We start from the raw sequence: 23,419 nt of genomic DNA, 5'->3' as shown, positions 1-23,419 counted from the left end.
TGTTTCATTAAGAATTGTCCATATAGCACAAAATGAGAAGATTTAACCTAAAACACTTAAATAAAATATTTCTCCTTACCGAGATACAGAGTGTTTTATTACAAATATTCTAAAATGATTTTAGCCCAACTATTCTGATACAAGATAGTTTTCCGCTGTTACCAGAGGCGTGCTGTAGGAAGGGATACTTCCTTTTCCCCCCTCATAATCTACACTACTGTCGCACAATAATTTCAGCATGTTTTTTTTGTTTCTTCGTTACTTTTTACGTAAATATTATCCTTTTGTCTCAACGCGATAGAGTAAGTAGTTTTTATGTTATGTATTTGCGTTTAAAGGTAATGTTTAAAATACATAATCTTATTTTATTGCTAACATCCATTTCACACGTCATAACTATGTCACTAATAAAGTTATACCATTTAGTAGATTCCGCAAATTCCGCAGAACTATGATTTTTATTATACTAAAACATTTTTTCTTGAGTGCCGGTCTCAGCTTGCGTAAAGGAGGGACTCTGAACTAAGTAGGGGTCCTTCAGTACTCTGCCTAAGACAGACTGGGCGGGGGAGTCCTCAACCCCAACACGACGCGTCTCAATGGCTGATAGGGAAGTTTCTGTAGATATACAGGACAGATACGAATAAAGCTTAGCCAAATTAGTACCCGCGGATCAACTGAGGACATGACACAGGTCAGCAGCTGTATCATTAGTGGCCCGTGGCTAAGGAATACAATTCCAGACAGGTACGGTACCACAAAGTTGCAGGCGGCAATCAAGTTAATTTAACCGGCTGTGATACTGCGAACACTCACCAAGCCGGCAGGCGTGGTGTTTTAATCCCAATATACCCCTTAAAACCGCGATGTCACATTTTAAAATAAATACTGATATACCCCAGGTGATTAGGATGAGTCCAAAATCTCACACTGATATCAGTCTGTCCCAAGGATTCAGGAGGGGGGGGGAGGCAAAAAACTGACTATACGGAAACCCGAAAACCCCATAACTCTTTACGTTGTATTATATGATATTATATCAGATTAGAGATTAGCACTGAAACTACATCAGTTGGAGGCATCGGTTTTTTTGTCCATAAAAACCACGCGAACAAAATAATAAACGTCCAAAGTATATCCGTACCTCAGAGTAAAACTGTATTAAGTCCAAAATTTCAGTTTTCTACTTTTTTGGCTCACTGGGATTAAAATTTTCCGCTCTATTCAATGGTGCTTCTTATTCGCTGTTTCGACTGAAATTGGCCAAAATAACCTTTTATGAACAGTATTTGTAATTGTAATTGTAATTGTAAGTCCACATTGCGCTTAGAGCAAAACAGTATCTTCTGCATTTCAAATGTATTAGATCCAAAGTGGTGTGTACATTTCCCAGGGCAAAACCATATTATGTCCAACAAAAAGTATTATGTCCCACATAATGTAATTCAGGCAAAGCATTAAGTCCACAATCTTTTAAAATTTGACAAGTCTGTGCTTGTTGAGGTGTGAATTACATAGTACAATACGTGCGTTTGTTTAGTTCGCTATTTGCAGTGTATTGAAGCGCATGTTCTCTTCGCTTTTAAACCCGGTGTTATATTTTTTGTTTAAGTCGTGCATGTTAAATTAAACGAGATAGCCAAAAATGGAAGATAGAGCCCACAGAATTCTTCAGCTTGCGCTGAGCGGTAAACAAAACGTGAATAATGAATCCTCATCAGTGGAAAATATTTCTAGTAAACGTAAGTATTTCTAATGATAAATAATAAGTTTAACTACATTATAAAGACAAATGTTTTGAATTTACGGTGACGATCTTTAACATTCGTACGCCATTTAATAGAAAAGTTATACCTAATGAATTTAAAATAAAACAAGGATGAATTATTTTGTTCTTGTTATATAAGATACGGAGTCACTTATAATAGCTGATATTATTGTTTTAGAAAAGTAAAAGTAATAAATCTCAAAGCTCTTGTCAATGTATTTCTCTTTTTTGCCTGTACATCTTTTTTTTTATTGTTTTAGACTACCTTGAGAGTCAGAATTCGGATGAGGCTATGGCTGTACGGATCACATCACCGTCTTTGTTAGATATATCTTACAACTTTGTTAACCTACAGGAGGATACAACTGAAATGCAGCTAAATGCAGCTGCTGTTGTTTCAGATGTACCTAAAGACATACCTTCTTCAAGTAGCAGCTTGCTTATTAACGAAATTAAGCAACCACCACTGGAGCTCAATTCATCTACAAGTACCATACACCAAGACGAGGAAGATCCATTTGAATATTCGGGAAGTTCATTTGTTCCTAGCATTAATTCGAGTACTGACAATGATTTTGAAATCACAAATGAGGGTGAAGATGAAAATGAAAAAGAGGTCATGGTAGCCGATCATCAAAGCAAAGGTAAGAAACGTTTAAGGAACGAAAGTACGTGGCAATGAAACAAACGAAAAAAGAAGAGGATGGCAGGCCAACAATATAAATCTTCCAAAACTAAATAGACTATAAAGGAAAGGAAGGTTCGAGAGCCTTGTAGAAACTGCCGTTTAAAATGCAATGAAAACATGTTAGGTCCTCAGAGAGCACAAATTCACCGACAATTTTGGAATCACGAGACAACCACAGATCAAAAAAGACAGTTTTTATGTTCTTGTCTTGAAAAAATGTGTATCAAAAGAAAAAGAGAACGAACAGGTGCTCGAGCACGAAAACGCCATTGTAACTGGAAATATTTTTTTACCATTGAAGGAAAGAGGTTTCAAGTTTGCAGTAAGTTCTTTTTGCGTACTCTAGATATTTCTCAATCTTTTGTTAGATGTGCACTTGAAAAAATGCAAACAAGTGGAGTTGTAGAATGTGACAAAAGAGGAAAGCAGCCATCTATAAATAAAGTAAAGGATGAGGTAAAGGACAGGATTCGTGAGCATATAATGGCCTACCCATGTGAAGAATCACATTATAGTCGAAGAAGGACGGCGAAAAAATATTTAGGAGGTCACTTAAATATTTCTACAATGTTTAGGATGTTTAAGGAAGAGTGTGATTTGAAAAACATTCCTTCGGACGAAGTAGGCAAAGAATGGCTTTTATTTATCGTTCGCTGTTCCTTCAAAAGATACTTGTGATAAATGTGATGAATTTCTAATCAATCTAAGACAGTCAAACTCTGAAGCTGAGCGAGAAACATTACAAGTGCAGTATAACGCTCATTTGTTAGAGGCCGATAAACGGTACAAATTGAAACAGATAGACAAGGAGATGTCCATCAATAACCCTGGACAAAAAGTTTTAGTGATAGATTTACAAAAATGTCTTCCTTGCCCAAAGCTAACTAACTCTCAAAGTTTTTACAGTCTAAAACTCTGGTGTTTTAATTATACAATTTATGATTCAACGGAAAAACAGGCGAACTGTCTAATGTGGGATGAATCAATTGCTGGCCGAGGTGGAAACGAAATGGCCTCATGCTTGGTCCAATACATTCATTCATTACCTCAAAGCACAACTTCGGTTGTTATTTGGACCGATAACTGCCCATCCCAAAACCGGAACATACAAATGATTATGTGCTACTTTTATCTACTTTCGAGATATCCACATATAAAAGAAATAACTCACAAATTCCTTTTGCGAGGGCATACGCATATGGAGGTGGACAGTATACATTCAGTTATAGAACGAGAAGCTAAAAAATGTCCTAATTTTCAAATTATTACTCCATGGGATTGGTTACAGTTGGCTAGAATTTGCGGAAAAAACAAAGATTTCAAAGTGTATGAAATGACAACGTCTAATTTTAAAGACTTTAATAAACTGTACAATTCTTGCGATTCACCATTTCAAAATAAAAAGAAAACTGAGAACAACGAAAAATTTTTAATTTCACAAGCAGTATGTATGCAATTCAGACAAGAAAATCCTGGGATTCTGTACTTTAAAACAGACTTAGATTTGGAATTTCAGAGTGTAGACTTTAACCGAAGAGTTGGTAGAAGAAATCATCAATCTTTAGAAGATTCTCTGGTTTCCTTGAGAGATACCTTAAATCCGATAAGTACTAAAAAATTCAATGATCTTCAAAAGCTGCTAAAGTGGGTTCCAGCGAGGTTTCACTATTTTTTTCAGACTCTAGTACATAAAGATACAATTCAGATTACTGATAATTAGCGGAAGTAGCCCTGCATTTGTTTAGTTTTTAATTATTCTTTTGTTACGTACTTCAAAAGTTATTGTTAAATTTTTTACTTAATAAAAATACAGTTACTTTACGACCATTTCTGTTTTTTAATTAAACTTTTTTCTAGTTTTTTTTACTTGCTCGTATTCATGGTTTTGTTACAAACCCTTCCGTATAGTATTTTTAATTCTGTATATCCAAATATTTCCTTAATTTTGTAAAATAGGTATGATGTTTTCCATAATGGAGATTTTGCCACAAGATAGGTGGAAAAATTAATGTTAAGTCACAGTCAAAAATTTATTTTTCAGAGCAAAAATATGTAAAGTCCATTTTTTTCAAAAACAGTAGTATTCAAAAAATTTTTTTTTAGTGGTAAAAAGAACAATGATTATTATTCATATTTAAAAGAATTTGCTAAATAAAATTTAATGTATTAAATGGAAAATGTTACAAAACAGTAAAAATAATTTTTATTTTCGCTCTCCTGTAAAATTTATATTTTGTGACTTAATACACTTTTGTTCTGAGGTACGGATACCATCTAGAGTGGTATATCTTATTATAATCTTGAACAGTACAGACGAAGAAAGCGAAGTGTTTTATGACGATATATCTACTGCGCTTAATGACTCTCGTACTCAATTCACACTTTTATGTGGCTGTTTCAACGCAAAAATAGGTGTAAAAGAAGCAGAGCTAGAAACATCCTTGGGAAAATTCGGCTCCCCAGGAAGAAATGACCGAGGAGAAACGGTAGAACAAGGAACGAAATCGACTACATCATGACAAAAAACAAATAATTAAAGATGTAACAGTACTCAACAAGTTCACTACAAGCAATGACCACAGAATGATTCGAGCGAAAGTTAAAATCAACATAAAAAGAAAAAGGAACAATGATTAAAAATAAATCTCATGGTATCTGGACACCCCCATTAGATATTAACCAATATCAGGCACATATCAATAATAGACTACTACTGCATGAAACCTCCCAGAACGGTCTTAACGACATGAATAATTGCATCATAATCGCCTTACAGGAAAGTCACTGAGTGCACTGTCCTAAAAGAAAATCAGATAGTAAAATAAGTGTTTAGACTTAACAATAAATCAATTTAATTAATTTTCAAAGTGGCTCCATTCACTTCAATACATTTTTAAATTCTATCAGAAAAAATTTTCCTAGCCTTCAGAAATATGTTTGGTTGATTTCTAATAAAATTTACAGCATTCATTATTTGTTGGCATAATTCTTGTCGAGTATTAAACTGTCTTTATTAAAATCAAGCCTCTGAGCAGCCCATGGAAACTCACTTCCTCGCCCTATCCATCTATGAGCAAACTGATTGTTCAAATGATTGTTCCAATAATTTCGCACCTCCAAGCGAAAATGTGGTAGGGCGCCATTTTGTATAAACCACGTATCTCTTCTTTGGTTTAATAGTAACTCTTCCAGTTCATCAAAAAGGGTATTTTGGAGAAATTCCAAATACGAATTGCCGTTGAAATTTGCTGGTAATTGAAAGGGGCCTTTTTAATCATCTCTAAAAGTTTCACACCAAACATTTATTCTCAATTCATGTTAAAAGTGTGCTTCTCTGACGGTATGTCTATTTTCGTTATCCCAAATGTGAAATTTATAAACGCCTCTACGTGTAAAAGTGGCTTCATCAGTAAAAAGAATATTGCTAACGAAATTGTTCTTTGCGTTTTTCCTATCCATAAGAAATTGTGCAAATTCTATTGGTCGAAGAAGATCTGTGGGTAGTAAGTTTTGCACTGGAGTAAAATGGTAAGGACTCTTTTTTTTAATATTCTGATAACTGAAGCATAGCTTATACCAGTTATTGCTGATAAACGTCTGATACTTAATTGAGGTTCATTAGCATTCTTACTAGCACACCATCCTCCTGACTCTCTCTCTCTCTCTCTCTAACTCTCTCTCTCTCCCTCTCTCGCCAAGGGCGCTACAGCCCAAATCTTCAAACTATGCTTTCAACAATGCCGGCCTCGCGCCGATCTTCTCCAGGTTTTCACGTCTAGCAAATGTGCGCGTCTGCTGCCACTTCATCCTCCCACCTTTTCCGTGACCTTTCTTTTGGTCTTGCGCCCTGCATTTTACTATCCAGGGCTCTTTTTGGCAATCTTTCGGTCTCCATTTTAACTACATGACCAACCCATAAAAGTCTTTAAAGTTTAACGAAGTCTGAGATCGGTGCCTCTTTGAACAGTTGGTAGAGTTCATGGTTGTATCTGGATCTCCATACTCCGTTTTTTTTAAAGGTCCAAATATCTTCCTTTTTCTTTAATAGGTCCAAATATCTTTCTTATCCTCCTGATTGACTGTAATTATTTTTGGACGTCCTCGATTTCGCTTTAGACTGAATTGGCCATTGACCAATTTCCGCTTCTTCTTCTTCAAGTTCCACTCCTATCGGAGATTGGAAATCATTCTGGCAATTATAATTTTGTTGGTTGCGCGCCTGAATCGTTCTTCCTACGCTTCTTCTGCCTTTGATTTTACCCTGCATTATATTCCTTAGTAGTTCGTATTTTTCACCTCTCATGATGTGGCCCAAGTATTCCAATTTCCTGATTTTTATGGAATTTGAAACTTCGCATTTTTTTCCTAGTTGTTCGAGAACTTGTTCGTTTGTTTTGCGATCCATCCATGATATTTTCAAAATACGTCGGTAACACCACATTTCGAATGCTTTTAGGTTTTTAATGTTGGATTTTTTAAGTGTTCAAGCTTCAACCCCATACAAAAGGGTAGAGAAAATATATCATCGAAGCATTCTTATTCGGGGCGATATATTGATATCGCGATTAAAAAAAGATTTCTCATTCTATTAAAAGTCGACCGTGCAATTTCAATGCATCTTATTTCTTTTTTCTGATCAGTATCTTCTGTGATCCGTGCTCCAAGGTATTTGTACGAAGATATTTGTTCAATTTCTATATTATAACCCGACTAGCGGTCAGACCGCTAACCGATCCTAATTATTTTTAAAAGTCCTGTAACGATGGATGCAACAGAAGATGAAGTAGAAATATTCTACCAAAAAATTGAAGATGCATTGAAAATGACAAAGAACCGGGAAACCACGGTAGTTATGGGCGATTTCAATGTAAAAGTCGGACAGGGAAGAGCTGCAACAATAATGGGAGATCAAGGACTAGGGGACCGTAACGATAGAGGAGATCGTCTAATACAATTCTGCCAAGAACAAAGTCCAATAACACGTTCTTTAAATTACCTTCTTCTTCTTAGTCGTTAACCTGATGCAGGTATTGTGATATCATGAAGCTATTAGCTAAATTTCCCAATGTTCCTCCACATTTTTCTATCTTTTGCCATTCTAGCACATTCTGACAATGGAGCGCCAATGGTAGCAACAATATGGTCCGTGTATCGTGTGGGAGATCTACCTCTATTTCTTTTGCCTTCTACTTTTCCCTGTATGGTAAGTTTTTCAAGACCATTTCTTCGAAGCACATGTCCAAAATAGCTTATTATTTGTTCTGATATTTGTGTTCTTAGTCTTTTCTTTATGTTTAGCTGGTCCAGTATGGATTCATTTGTTCTTTGTTCATTCTTTTTGTCTTTTTCAGTAAGGGTCCAGCATTCCGATGCATAAGTAAAAACTGGAAAAACTAGACTTCTTACTAGTCTCATTTTTGTATCGGTAGTTATTTCATGGCTTTTCCAAATTTTTGTTAATTTTGCCATCGCGCTTTTTGCGATTGCTGACCGCCGCTTTATTTCTTCAGTACAGCCTCCTTTGTTATTAATGAGCCCAGATACACAAATTTATCTACAACAGCGATATTGTTTATCATGACCAGATGATTTTGATTGTTGTTAGCTCTGTCAATTATCATGATTCTCGTTTTATCTCTGTTTATTTTAAGGCCCATCGTTAAGCTTACGTCTTCTATCCGATGTAGCAGGTGAATCAATTCAGCTTCAGAACTAGCGAGGATAGTAGTATCATCTGCATATCTTAAGTTGCAAATCTTCTTCCCGCCAATGGTGATGCCACCGTTCCAGTCCTCAGTAGCTTTCCGCATTATCCATTCACCATAGATGTTAAATAGAATTGGGCTTAGTATGCAGCCTTGTCTCACGCCCTTTGTGACCCTGAAACTATCGGTTAGTTCCCCATTTATTGTAACTCTGGCATAATTATTATTGTACAGGCTTTTAATTAGCAGTATCAGATGATTGGGGACTCCCATTTCAGACAAAACCTGCCACATTTTACTCCAGTTGACCAAATCGAAAGCTTTACTATAATCTATGAAGCACAAATATGTTGTGATGTTGAATTCTCTGGATTTTTCTACAATGTGCCGTACGTTTAAAATTTGTTCTCTAGTTCGTTTTCGTTTAAATTACCTATGAGACGGTTATATCATGCGTAATGAAAGTTACAACATACTTCAATTAAGTATACAAGGGAAAATCCAGGGCAAGAGAAGTGTAGGAAGGAGAAAAATCTCATGGTTGCGTAACTTGAGGGAATGGTACGGATGCACATCAATCGAACTATTCAGAGCGGCAGCATCTAAGATCAGAATAGCCATGATGATTGCCAACCTCCGTCGCGGAGATGGCACGTAAAGAACAACAATGGGGTTGTCGTCTGTTAGGATATAATTGTAGATATTTTTGAGCAGCAGCACGCCCTGTATAATTTACTTATGCATAGAAAGAGAACAGCAGGGGATACAGTTTTATCTTTTGTTAATACCTGATATAAAATACTAAGTATAAAAATCTTGTTTTTGTTTATATTTGATGTGACGTCAAAGTTGAAATTAGATTTTTATTAGCAAGTGCCAAATTTTATAAAAAGAAAAGCAACTTTGTACTTCAGAGTCTAGACTGTTATGTAAAAAGTTTACTGGATAATTACTGTAATGAATGGCAGAACAGGTGTTCTGTACAATTAGAAATATGCATAATAAAAATTTATACATTTTCAAAATGCGTTTATTTAAAACCTATTCATCAATTTTGACTAATAATGGCTCCATCTATCATTTAAAGTTGTAAATCGAAAATCTAAATTCAAGGAATGACAAAATCGCAGACATGAATCAAATATTTCTATATTATTTATAATTCTGGTCTAACATTAAGAAAAGACTATAATAAATCCATATTAAATATACGAGCAGGTATAAAGTCTTATCACAGTAGTAAGCCAGGCAAGTAACGATTTTTCCAAGGCACTCTTTGATACAGGTACCTAAAAACTTTGGTTATATATAAATTTGGTTATAAATATAATATAATAAATAAAATATGCAAAAGATTAAACGTCATTATTTATTTATAAACAATGTAAGATCGCTATTTGACAGTGAAAAGTGACACATTTGAAAAGTGACACATTTTTCTGAAAAAGCATAGTGAATCATTTAAAATGGGAGTTTGTAAAGTTATTTTTATTAATTTGTTGCTGAATTACTTAAGTCGATATTGTGAAAATTATTAGTAACTTTTCTAAAATTTCACAAAAAACTAAAAAAATCATTGATTATATGCCTCAAGGCACTTTTTCAGGTCCTTTACTGTTTTCAATATATAAATTATCTAGTAGCAATGAAAATACATGGAAAGATTATTTGTTTTGCTGACGATACTGTCATACTTTACACTAGTGATTCTTGGGAAAAAACTTAAAACTTTAGCAGAAACAGAAACTATAAAGGTTCTAGAATGGCTAAATAGGAAATTACTGACAGTTAGTACTGATAAAACTTAATTCATACTTTTTTTAATATACAAAAATAATTTACCCGACTTCTTGGAATTAAATCTAAGCTATAATAACGTTTACATTAAAATAAATAGGAAAAAATACATAGAATATTTAGGCGTTTATACTGATTGTCACTTGAAGTGGGATGTCCTACATATTGGTATGGTATGTAAATCTCTAAGGGCCGATTGTTCGAACGCTAATCAAAAATTGATTGTAAGCAAATATTGAATTAAAATCAAATACGTCACATTTTGAGGTTATGTTGACTGATTTATTTTATTCAATTTTATTATTATGCTTTTTAATTTAAAATAAACCATAATTAAACTCTTTCTGATGTTGATTTCATGTTTTTATTTAAAAATAAATAATAATAATAATAAGTAATTGATGGATTCGACCGTTACTTGATGAAAATTCATTTTATGTAACAATAAAACACTGAAAACTTTGTTTTCAAAACTTCCACAAAATTTATTTTAAATTCTTATCACTACAGCTGTTTCGGCTGATTGCCTTTCTCAAGTGATCTGTTTTTGGCATGGGTTTACACTTTATAGTTTCTAATGAAATAGGTTGAGGAGGGGAGAACTGTTTGTCTCAAGCTGGTCATTCAGAATTATATCTGTGTTTTTTAATTTGTTGATTTCCATAGATTCTAAAAAAGATAGCTTAAGGCCTTTATTTTGAATGTGGAGAATTTTAAATTCGTCATTAAAAGAATGATTATGATCTAGAAGGTGAAGTGCGAATGTAGAATCTGTTTTTCTATTATTGAAAGCCCTTTTATGTTCTGCTATTCGTTTATTAAAATTTCTACCTGTTTGACCAATGTAAGTTTTAGGGCAGTCGCCACATTTAAGTTTGTACACACCACTGTGTAAGTGTTTTTTATGTTGGCTCTTGTTGTTTTTAATATATTTGCCTAGGTTGTTATTTGTTCTGAAAGCTGGTGTTATTCCTTTCTTTTTTATGTGTTTGGCTATTTTTGTTGATATTTTGCCTGTATATGTAATCGAGCAGAAGGTACTGGGTTTTTTCTCTGGTGGTGGAAATAGGTACTATTCAGTGTTTTATTGTTACAATAATTGTCCTGGTCAGTACTGGTCAGTGTTTTATTGTTACAATAATAATAAGCAATTTTTAATCATTTTGACAGCTGATGTGAAGTATTTCATCCCAAAAATTTCTGTTATCCATCCAGATGTCAGTAAAGTGAGCATTTGCAATTCGGGGATTCCCTTGTTACATGATGTCCCTATTACATCATCGCAAGTTTCGCATTGAAAAATTATTATTTTAAAATAATTTTTCATACTAATAGTGTTGAAAAAAAGTGCAACGAAAAGAGGTGCTCCTCTTTTATTCGCGAATAACTATAAATTCAATTTTGCCGAAAAGTTAAAAAGTGGGGAATCACGCTGGAGATGTCATACCAAAGGTTGTAACGTTGCCGTCTGCACAATTGGGGATGATGTTGTAATTTCTAGACAAAACTTAAATAATTCTTAACTTAACTTACTTATACTTATTCTTAACATTACTAATGTTTGTATTTTAAGAACGATTTCCGAAGTGGATATTGAAAAGTCAATAAACGTACTTTAACCTTTAATTGTGGCTTATTGTTGGTATTACAATTCTATATTGTACATTTTTATGTTAAGTGTTGGCATTACCTGTCAGTGACACAAGTGTCAACGTCAACAAGTAAAATTAAGACATTTTTGTAAACAGGAATTTATGTTAAAATAAAACGTTTATATTTGGTCAACGTATCGTTTTACTATTCCATCTATAAGCAAGACTTTTTCCATCACGCATCCCTAAACTTATTCCCATTTAAATAGTAATTATTTAAACATCATCATCATCCAGCCCCATTTTCACATCCATTGTTGGATATAGGCCTCCTCCAAACGTCTCCAGTTCTCTCTATCTCTAGCTGCTGCAATCCAGTTTGTTTCTATTCTCCTTAGGTCGTCGGTCCATCGGGTGGGTGGTCTGCCTCGACTTCGCTTGTCGACTCTTGGTCTCCACTCCAATAATCTCTTCGTTCATCTTCCGTCTTTCATTCTAGCAACATGTCCAGCCCACCTCCACTTTTGTTTATTGATTCGCAGTATAATATCGTCTACGCCAGTTCGTCGGCGTATCTCCTCATTTCTCACGCGATCTTTCAAGGTCAGGCCCAGCATTGATCTCTCCATTCGCCTTTGTGTTACCCTCAGTTTTTCGGCAGTAGCTTTCGTTAAAGTTAGGGTCTCTGCTCCGTAGGTCAAGACTGGTAAGATGCATTGGTTAAATGCCTTCCTTTTCAGGTGAATTGGGGTATTTGTTTTAAAAATATCTCTCATCCTTCCATATGCCGCCCATCCCAACGTGATTCGTCTATTTAGCTCGCAGGTTTGGTTGTCTCAGGTTATTCTGAATTCATGACCCAAGTATGTGTATTTATTGATTAATTCTACCTTGTTGTTATTGATCTGTATCTCTTCGCTGGGAACCATATTGGTCATCATTTTGGTTTTCTCGAAATTTATCTCCAGCCCAGTTTCTTGTAGTATGTCATTCAGTTCTTGGAGCATGTCTTTGATCTCTCCCAGATTATCTGACAGAAGCACGATATCGTCCGCAAAACGTAGATGGTTTAATCTTTCTCCATCGATGGATATTCCTTTCTGTTGCCATGTTAGTCTTTTAAATGCATACTCAAGAACGGTAATGAACAGCTTTGGTGACATGGTATCACCTTGCCTGACTCCCCTTTTTATCTTTATTTTATTAGTTGTTGAATGTAGACTTATGGTTGTTGTGGCATTTTCATATATATTTTTAACTATATTACAATATCTGTGGTCGACCCTGCAATCTTGTAGTGCTCTTAAGATGGACGGTAATTCCACTGTATCAAACGCCTTTTTAAAGTCTACAAATATCAATGCCAAGGGACGGTTATATTCGTTAGTTTTTTCTATCAGGGTTTTTAGGCACTGCAGGTGATCGTTTGTGCCGTAATTAGGGCGGAAACCGGCTTGTTCCCGAGGTTGGTAAAAATCCAGCTTTGTCTCTAATCTGTTCGTTATTATTCGGGTGTATAATTTATAAAGATGGTTAAGGAGACTGATTGGTCTGTATCTTTCCAGGTCTGCTATATCTCCCTTCTTGTGTAAGAGTACAGCTATTGAATTATTCCACTTTGTTGGGATATTTTGATTCCATAGGCATAGATTAAAGAGCTTTTGAATTTTGGTTATCAGTACCGGGCCTCCTATCTTTATCGCTTCCATGACGACACCGTCCTCCCCCGGAGCTTTGTTATTCTTCATCTTTTTTAGAGCCTTGTAAATTTCGTCCAAGGAGATTTCTGGGATATCTTCGGAACCCTGATTTTGAACCTTCCTCTGCTGATATTCAACTATATCTAGAGTCGATTGGTTGCTATATAATGTCTCATAGAATTATTTAAACATGCCACAAGAAAATAGCTTCTGAACAATATCATCATATAACTAATACTATAAGGCTTGATTTTTACTAATTTTTCTCTTCTATATATATAGTGTTCGGGATTCGGTAGCAGAAGTTGAGGTACATTATTTAAATTCTCTTTGGGGTGAAATTACAATGGTTCTTACTGAGAACACAATCTTTGATCCAACACAATCAATTAACATTTGAAAGTTATTAATAAATTTCATTAACAAATATTTTAATTTCAACCCAAAATGCAGCATTTAAAAATTATACTAATTAACTAAGCACATATTGTAAAAATCAATTAAACAATTCAGAAAATCGGCAATAAAATATTACTTACATTTGTATTTTACATGTAATTCTCATAGATATCTTTAACTATAACGAACTAACTTTTTTCTAATTATCACAAAATAGATTGATGAGCTTTTTCGGATATATACAAGTACCCATATAAGTTAAAACGGAACTACTCTTAGAACAGTATTCACGTGTTTTTTATAGCGCGATATAAAATTTGTTTTATCAGAAAATATAATTATTTTGTGCAATAAAACCGGTGATCAAACATATTCTTACAGAGATTATATCTTCAAGGCTTTATAATAAATACTGCATTACATATAAATGAATAATAATGTGAAAATATGCTCCAATAATAAAAAAAACAGCTTATTTATCTTTATTGTTAATTGCCAGGAGACAGCACATATTTTTTATTAGCAAATCACAGATCTATGTTTTGTTATGTACTGCTACGTACTTACAACTGAGAAGCATTTTAAGACAAAAGATAATTTGTTCTGAAGAAAAGCACATCAGGTACTACGCCAGTAGCAATAATGGATTACCAATAATAAAGCAGCAGCACTAAATATGATGGTCTCTATTTTGAACAAAAGAATTTCAAGTAGAATTTCAAACTATCAGCAAAGAAAATAAAATGTCCAGAAGAAATGGAAATGTCCAAAATGAAGAATGTTCAAGGGCTGAGAGGTGCAACAGTAGAACGGTACTCGGAAAACATCTCACATACTAAGGAATCAAAATGTAAAGTAAGAAGGCCAGAAAGATACAGACTCCTACTGGACCAGAATAAAAGGAAGATATTAAAGCAGCAGGAAAAGATGAACTGGAAACAGAGACTTGTGCCCGTGAAAATCATTGATTTGACAATCAATGCAAGAATGTATCACGAGAAAAAAATAAAGTCTACATAAAAATGCTTACCCGACTTACTAGAACAATTGTAGAGAATTACTAGACAAAGAAAAGAGAAAAAGAGGATACAAGACATAAAGAAACAAAATCAACTTAAATAAAAAACTTAAATATACAGAAACCCTTAACAGAGAGAAACAATTGCGTAATATCTCCTAAAAAAAAATTAATTAAATACAAATATTAAAACCGTCTTTTTACAAAGATATGTACCAAACTTTAACGTTTACAGCATAACAGATTAAGATAAATACCATCAGAATTGACAACTTTACAAGTACTTGGTTAAACCGGCGGAAAGACATAATTTTCGCCATGTATTTCACACCAAACCTTTTTTGGCGTTTAGTTCTACAGTGATAACAGATGTAACGTTTTCGTTTCTCTTATTGCGAAAAATTGTGTGTAATTTAACTTTTGCCAATTTCTACGTAATCGTGGTTCATTCATAAAAATTATACAAAAACAGTTTTCAGAATATGCGTAGGAGTCATAGAGATTTCATCGTAAGCCAATTTTTGTGTGTCACTCAACAATTTCGTAAGGAAAAATCAAAAACAGTTTTGTAAGTATGTTTACGGGTATAAATATTTTCTTAAAATACGGGTGCTTAAATTGATAAATATGTTAAATTATATAGCTTATTTATTTTAATTTTAAAGGTAGGTTATTGTGGTTTAAGTAAATTTAAGAGGTCTATTGTTGCTCATCTCTAGGTTAAAAATGTCCCTTCAGCCCAGCCTTTTTAACAAAGTCTTTTATGGTTTTAGTTGACACTTTTACAAAGTCGTAGGTCTCTAGTTGATATTGTACAAATATATTGAGCCTTATCGTATCTAACCCAGGCCAGTTGCACAGTTCTGTCAGTCCGATTTGGTTTATGAGGCGATAGTGTCCTGTTATGAGACCTACGATAAGTCGCAGAACATTTCTTTGAGAATCTCTCCTTCGAAGGCTTATGTATAAAAACTCTCGAATGTTTCTTCGTACCAGAGGTTACGTTTCGTCCATTTCACCCAGTCCGATATTGTTCTTTTTGCTGTGTTTCTTGCTATACCAACGGAAGGTTCTGGTCCTATGAGTGGTTCTTTTGGCTCCTTTTTCAAAGTAGATATGCTTTTTACTTCCCTATAAGACCAGTTTGTCCATGCATCCAGAGTTAACTTACTTTTCCGATCCGATTGTAAAGTTAGTTATTTTGTAATGAAACACGTCAATATATGTCAATCATCTTGATAACTACGATGAAGAAGATGAATATTCTGTAGCAGAGTGGTTGAGGTTAAAACAGCAAGGTAAATAACGAACCCAACTGAACAATGATGAGTTTGCTGAATTCATTGCCATTGATGATGACGTCATTGTTTGTGTTCTTCTGACGGATAGTTAAATTATGGCGGAAGTAATAAACCCGCCGCGCCGGCGGAGCGCGTTATCGTCAGTGACGAAAGTGATGAAGATGGAGAAGACAATCGCGGTGAATCTACGTAAGAAGGTCCTAATAGACAAGACGTGGAAAGTGCTTTAAACTTTGTAAGAAACTTTATCCAACGACGAAACGCAAATGAAGAAGCATACAACTGTTTCACATCTGTAGAAAATATGGTGGATATAATGATACTGGACAATTTAAAGCAGTCAAAAATGACAGACTTCTTCCAAACGCAGAATATTGGAAACTTTGATGAAAATATTAATATGGATCCGTCTCTAGCAAATAAAAAATATGCCCCAATTACGTCTTGTGACGTTGAGAGATCTTAATATCTCCGAAAATATCAATGAATATATGATTATTCATTGTAACAATAAAAATTGTAATCCGTAACCGGTGAGCTGGAGTCAGGCAGATGACTCCTAGTACTTTAGAAGGTGTTGTAACTTTTTTCCGGTGACCTTGACTCTTGCTCGCGCTCATGTACCTTCAAGTCACTATTGGTAGTTATTGGTTTTCAGTGGGTATTCAGCTAGAGTACTGTGAACACTTTTAAATTAGAAATCAGAGTCTCAATGGCTCCACCTCACTAAGGTAAGTTTTGTAATTGTTATAAAAGTAAAGATTTTTGTGAAAAACCTTTTATTTTTATATGGATTTGGTTCCAAGTACATCAAAAAAAGTTAACCCATTAGATAATAATTTTGAAAATACTGTTTTAATCTGTGATGATCTTTTTCAAATGATGAAAATATTGATGACGAATTAGACCAAGAGAACGAGGATGACATTGGAAAAAAGTACTATTATGGAAAAGATCGACAAAAGTGGGCGGTAAATGAACCTTTAATGAATGTGCGAACTGCACAACATAATGTAGTCATAACCCAACCAGGTTAAAAGGTCCTACTTGTACTATAGGAGTTGAAGCCACTCCAGAAGTTATTGGTACGACAGTAATTTACTCATCAAGGAGAACTCGACGTTTGCCAATGGCTACTTTTTATCAAATATTAGACATGAGTTTTGTCAATGCATTTCTCATGTCTAATTGTTTAAAAAATAATGAAAACACATTCCGAATCCAATTCATAAGGACACTAGCGAAAAGCCTGACAGTACCTATTATGAGAAAACGATTTTATAAGAAAACGATTTTCTGAGAAAACGATTTGAAAATCCTAGAATTGGCTTAGATATAAGAAACTCGTTAAGAATTTTTTCAATCGAAGAACCAGTAAAATTTCCACCCGAAGAAAAATTAGAAATTCGGAAATATTGTTATTTATGCCTATCCAAACTTCATAGAAAGACATTTTACTTATGCTATGATTGTAAAAGCCTATTAGCCCAGTCTGGTTATGCAAAAATCATCGATTTCACGGCAAAATTTTTCACAGATATCTGAAACTTTTAAGACATAGGTGGGGGTTACTAGATGACGAATAGATAAAAAGGTACTCGTATTTTTATAAACAATAATTTATGGTCACAATTTGATTTTTTGTCTATAAGTTTTTTCCCTTATATTTTAAGTAAACAATATTTATATCATTTTTTTATATCAAAAATATCTTTATTTTCCCGTTTTTTCAATTAAAATTGATAACAACAACCAAAATAAATAAATAAGTAAATAACAACCAAAAGACGAAGTCAGATACATATTATTAGAATGCCATTCTCACTATTGTTTTATGTTTTATATAATAATAAATTTTCATAAATCAGATATTTGTTTTGTTGTTAAAATTTTTGTTATCTAAAAAAAGTTATTTCCAAACATAAACTTATCTTGTTTCATTGTATTTTTAGGTATCTATTGATACCGATAAATTTAAATCTAGATTGGTTTTGCGTCATTAATTACCATCAGTTTAATATGTTTGAGATAGTAAAGTTTGAGAATGTTCTATTTTCAAATACACAAATTAATAAACAAAAGGGCAATGCTGATTTGTAGCTGTGGCGGCATGGCAATTTCGTTAAACATAGATCGAAAGGCCACCCACACAACAAAAACGTAGCACTAGTTGAGATTATCATTAAAATATTATTTGAATACAAATGAATTCGTTTTATCCATACACAAAATAATCATTGAAACACACATTAACTACTGATTAAAGTTTTTAAAATATTGATATGCCAAGTTCGTGTTGGAAAAAGAGTTGTTTGTTCAGAAAAAATACTTTTGAGAGGTACCTCCGTTGCAATAAAAAGGTAAACTCACTATATAAAGCTATATATATATATATATATATATATATATATATATATATATATATATATAATAAATAAAGTTTACCTACAGCTGATTAATAAAAAAAATTTGTTCCGATTTGATCATTTTGAGCAGTGTATATGATTGGTCTGACATTATATTATATTCATTATGACAGACAAACAATAAAATAAACAAACAAACAAGAAACAATTATTGATTACATATCGATAGTCTAATGCTGACAGATCGTAACCCACAAAAAATTGAAAATTCATATTTTTGTGTCAAAGGCAACCAACCGTGCATCCCTATATGCTGTTAAATTCTCGTAACCTAAATAAAATAATAAGGTGGCAATTCCCGCGATTTCTAACAAGTCCTAACCCGCTCGCGTTGTTTGTTTACTTCCAACTCATCTTATCCCACAGTGTAGCTTGAATGGCAAATGGCAAAGCGTGTTGGTAGTAATTCGTTCGACGTTTTGGGATAAAAACAAGACAAAACAGTCAAGAATGTTAGGAAGGGAATATACTGGTTATAGAAGGCTACAAAACATTGTGAAACATGATATTCTACGCCCTGAACGTAAAATGAAGCCAGCCTGTGTCTCGAAGTTTTGCGCTACTGCGCCGACTCGCTTTTGCCAAACAATATCAGAAAACTTAAGAAAAGAAATATTTTTAAAATTTTGGGAAATGCCCTGGGAACAAAAAAGGATGTTCTTTGCTCATATGGCTACATACAAGGAGAAAAAAAGATGTTATGTAGATGGACCTTCCAGGCGAAGTGGTACCTACGAATACTTTCTGACAGTAAAAAGCGATAAATTACAAGTCTGCAAATTGATGTTTCTTAACACACTAGGAGTAGGAGAAAAGATGGTACAGAACTGGGTAAGTGCGGCACGAAAAGATGGATTTCTAGAAAGTTGTGACATGATGCAAACAAGGATCAAAGAAAAAAGAGAGTCTACACCAAAAGCAAAACAGGACATTTTGCGAGTACAGAATTTACGAGTTTCTGAACAGGCTGCCTAAAATAGAGAGCCACTATTGCCGCTAGTCTACTGAAAAGTTATACCTGGAACATAATTTGAAATCGAAAACTGAAGTATATAATCTTTATAAAGAGCAATGTAAAGACAGGGAATTACCATTATCAAATTGTAAATTCTCTACAGAATTTGACGAAATGAATTTAGCATTGTTTAAACCACGCAAGGACCAATGTGATATATGTTCATCTTACAAGATGAAACAGGTTACAGATGAACAATACGCATCCCACATTAGAGCAAAAGACCTAGCACGCGTTGAAAAAGAAACCGATAAAACCAGAGTCATCCATAAAGAAATTTACTGTTTTGTCGTTGATGTGCAGGCAGTCAAATTGTGTCCAGTGTTACAGGCTAGTTCTTTGTACTATAAAACAAAGCTACAAGTACATAACTTTACAGTATATAACTTGGAAAACCATCGCAGCATGAATTTCGTTTGGAATGAGACTGAGGCAGACCTTGATTCATCTGTATTCACTACGTGTTTAATAAAACATCTAGAACAATATTTGACCGTTGAAAAGAAAAATGTTATAATATTCTCGGACGGCTGTGGTTATCAGAATAGGAATGTCGTCCTTGCGAATGGTTTATCGGTTTTAGCTTCCAAGTATGAAGTCGAGATTGAGCAAAAATTTCTAGAAAGAGGCCACACTCAGATGGAGTGTGACTCTACCCACCGTCTAATTGAACGAAGACTAAAAAATCGGCAAATATTCCTACCCTCAGACTATATTTCGGTAATATCAGAAGCCATGAAGAATCCTGCACCTTTGGATCTCACCCACACTTTTTTTCTAAACTACAATGACTCTAAAAACTTTCGCTACAGCTTAATTCGTCCAGGTAAATCAAAAGGAGATTTGAAGGTAACAGATCTTAGAGGCTTAAAATACCTACCAAATGGGGATATATTATACAAAGTGGCCCATGATCAAAAATATGAACTCCTTCCTCAGAGAAAGAACACCGTCAATCACGATTTGGTTTACGATCAACTTTATTCGAATAGATTAAAAATAAGAATTAAGAATAAGAATATAGATAATTCCACAAAGAAATGGAAGGACCTTCAAGATCTAAAGTCTGTATTACCTGCAGATGTGCACTACTTCTATGATACGCTGCCTCACGAAGACTTAATCACCAAAGACAATAACAAAAATCAAAAAAAGAAAGCCAAGATTTAAACTTATTATTTAGTTATTTTATTTTAATTATTCCTAAAAATGTTAACTGTAACGTTGTTTAAATGGTATTCGCTTAGTTTGCTACATTTTATTTAAAGTAAACACACATTTGTATATGTTTTTATTTGAAATTAATAAAAATAAAAAAATAAGGATTATGATTTAAAATGACGTAAACCACACTTTTATGAGAACACCTTGAGTTATAATAATTTACTACATTTTCTAAGAGTTCGATATACTCGTAAGCCGCCTTGACGTTGGTTAGAATATGTCGTATCCCTTACTACCCTGATCAAAATTTAACAAATTTATATTTTTACAATAAACTCACTTAGTAGCCATTACATAATTATTTATTTAAGAAAACATTACACAAGCAATCTTTTATAATTATGCTATACAGTTTTTTGTGCCTCTTGTAAAATTTTCTAAAATTGGGTTACGACCTATCAGCATTAGGGTATCGATATGTTAATTCATAAATTGTAATAATTATTAAGGTCTAAATTTTGATAAAATCAGGGATTGTTGTTATTATTTTTAATATTATTAAGAAATAAAACCAACGACTTAACTCAACAATATTGTAGCGAGATTAAATAAAACGAGCGGTTCGAATTTATATAAATATATTTATTTATCAGTTTACAGCACGAAAATATCTTATCAGCTAAACTTAACTCATAGAAGGTATGTTTATATATAAAAGTAATTATGTACTAGAACATTCTGGAGTATCCCACCTCTAATTCCCCTATTTGACGGGTCGATCCCTCCCGCGCTCCATACATCGCTGGAAATTTCTAGTCGCTTTCGAGATGCAACCGTTACACGAGCCACGCCGAATACATATCCGTAACAATATATTAAAGCAAGAATTGTAACGAAATTAAAAGATAACTGGGCACTATCAGAGGCAGCAAAACACTTTAACATAAGCAGAACCACAGTTTTTCTATTATTAAAAAATGGAGGGAACAAGAAACTTTCGACAGAAAGAGAGGGTCTGGAAGACCAAAATTTAGGTATGTAAAAATAACATTAATATTTTGTAATATCTCCATCAGCATTGATAACAGCTGGTAGTCTTTGGTCCATCTGCGTGAAAGGAACTATGAAATTGTCTTCTTCAGAGAGCTCTTCCCAAACCTGTTGTATACCGTGCCACAGGTCTTCAGCGTTTTGAGGTATAAAATTACACCGATACAACCGTTTTATAATAACCCCCCACACATTCTCGATTGGGTTTAAATCTGGACTGTAGCTGGGCCATGGTAAGGTTTCGATGTTGTTATTCTGGAGCCACTGGTTTATTATATGTGCAGTGTGAACTGAACAATTATCTTGTTGGAGGATAACATTATTTTCTGGATACAACTGTTCTACATTGGGAAACATGATGGTTTTTAGAATATTCAGATAAGTCTGCTCAACAAACCTGCCATCAATACCCCATACCATTCCCAGTCCTCTAGATAAAATCCATCTCCATACATTGGCGCTAAAATGACCAGCTGCTCGATATCTATCAACATATAGAGGATTAAATCTATTATTATCGAGTCTATACACCCCAATTTTGGGGTTGTTCTAAAATTGGCCTTTTTAGAAGATTGAAAAATTTTCTCATCTGTAAATATTACCCTGTCCCAAAAATCCTTATTTTGTAGCTGATGGTTTAAAGCAAATATAAGTGTTGATTGCTTCTATTGTGGTGTAAGAGCTTGTTTTTTTGCTACAGTTGTAGCATTTTTAAATTCTTTGATATGTATTGAAATCACCCCGTATATGTTAAAACACCGAAGAATATTTTCCATGTATTTCTGTTTCCTATCGTACAAGTTAAAACACCGAAAAAGTATTTTCAATCATTTTGCGTCGCCGAGGTCGATAATAAACACATTTTAGAGTTTGTTCATATAACACAGATGGGTAATTTCGCGGCATTCTTTTGATCGAGAGCCACTTTAGGATATTGTGCGTTAAATAAATATTCCCGTTGATACGTTTGGTTTTTACGAGTTGGGCGAATGACTTTTAAAGAGAATTAGATCACTCTCGCTGAGGCCGCTGTCAGAGGCAGTTGGTTTTAGTGTTAGTCCAAATTTTTCTTCAAATTTGAAATGTTTTGTGTTCTTTTGTCTTCTATCATGGGAAAATGTGTACTGTAGTAGCAGTGTTTTATGTGAAGTTAAAATAACGTTTTGAAAGAATCTTTGAACAGTCAAGACGTTGTGAGTGTTGGCGTCAAAAACCGGCAAATTTGTTAAAAAAAAGTGATTTATACTCAATGTAATGTATCAGTTATAATAAGAGTATTCACTGTTTTTGTTTTATGTCGTCTCTCACCTAAGAGATTTGTATCTAGGAGATTTGTGGCGTTTTCAACAGATTTGAAACTCTTTTTTTGTGTTTTTAGGAAGGAAGAACCTTTTCTTTTATCCGGCAGGAAGATTCTTCAAAGCGGCGTCCATTTTAAATAGCTTGAGAACCTTCTTGTATTGTGTTTTGTTCTAGGAGATTTATGTAAGTACCCCTTTGTTTCATTTTTGTAGTTACCCCATTTAAGTCCCCTTGTTATTCACTTATCTACGACCCAGTTCTCCAAATAAACCCTGAGTGGCCGTTCGCCAAAGTTTCGGTTTATTTTGCTTGCCCTATCTCTAGCCCCGTAATTTCTGTCCCAAATTTTCAACCCCTTATAATAATACCCTATGTGGTAGGCAAAGTCATCGTTACACAGTTCGCTACCTAAGACGCGATGCTTTAATGCTGCGCCAAGTTGTCTTTCTTCCCGGAAACTGTGACATAATTCTTGCAGTTTTCGTATCTTCAAA

The 23,419-nt window shown here is 34.0% G+C and overlaps 1 protein-coding gene across 4 annotated transcripts in view; it reads right to left on the bottom strand.

Annotated features, from left to right (window-relative positions):
* LOC140447185 (uncharacterized) overlaps positions 1-23,419 on the bottom strand; it is a 232,029-nt gene that overhangs the window by 178,629 nt on the left and 29,981 nt on the right. Inside the window, exon 1 of one of the 4 annotated variants that reach the window (XM_072539690.1) lies at positions 13,790-13,830. The exons of the other annotated variants lie outside the window; for them this stretch is intronic. Within the exon in view, the coding sequence (XP_072395791.1) occupies positions 13,790-13,815 (26 nt within the window). The 5' untranslated portion in view covers positions 13,816-13,830. Of the gene's footprint in view, positions 1-13,789; positions 13,831-23,419 lie in introns of those variants that run through there. 4 annotated transcript variants of the gene reach the window in all.

Source organism: Diabrotica undecimpunctata, chromosome 8, assembly GCF_040954645.1.
Source record: "Diabrotica undecimpunctata isolate CICGRU chromosome 8, icDiaUnde3, whole genome shotgun sequence".
Taxonomy (NCBI): Eukaryota; Metazoa; Arthropoda; class Insecta; order Coleoptera; family Chrysomelidae; genus Diabrotica; species Diabrotica undecimpunctata.
Note: the sequence above shows the minus strand (reverse complement) of the source record. Positions and strands in the feature narration are given on the sequence as shown.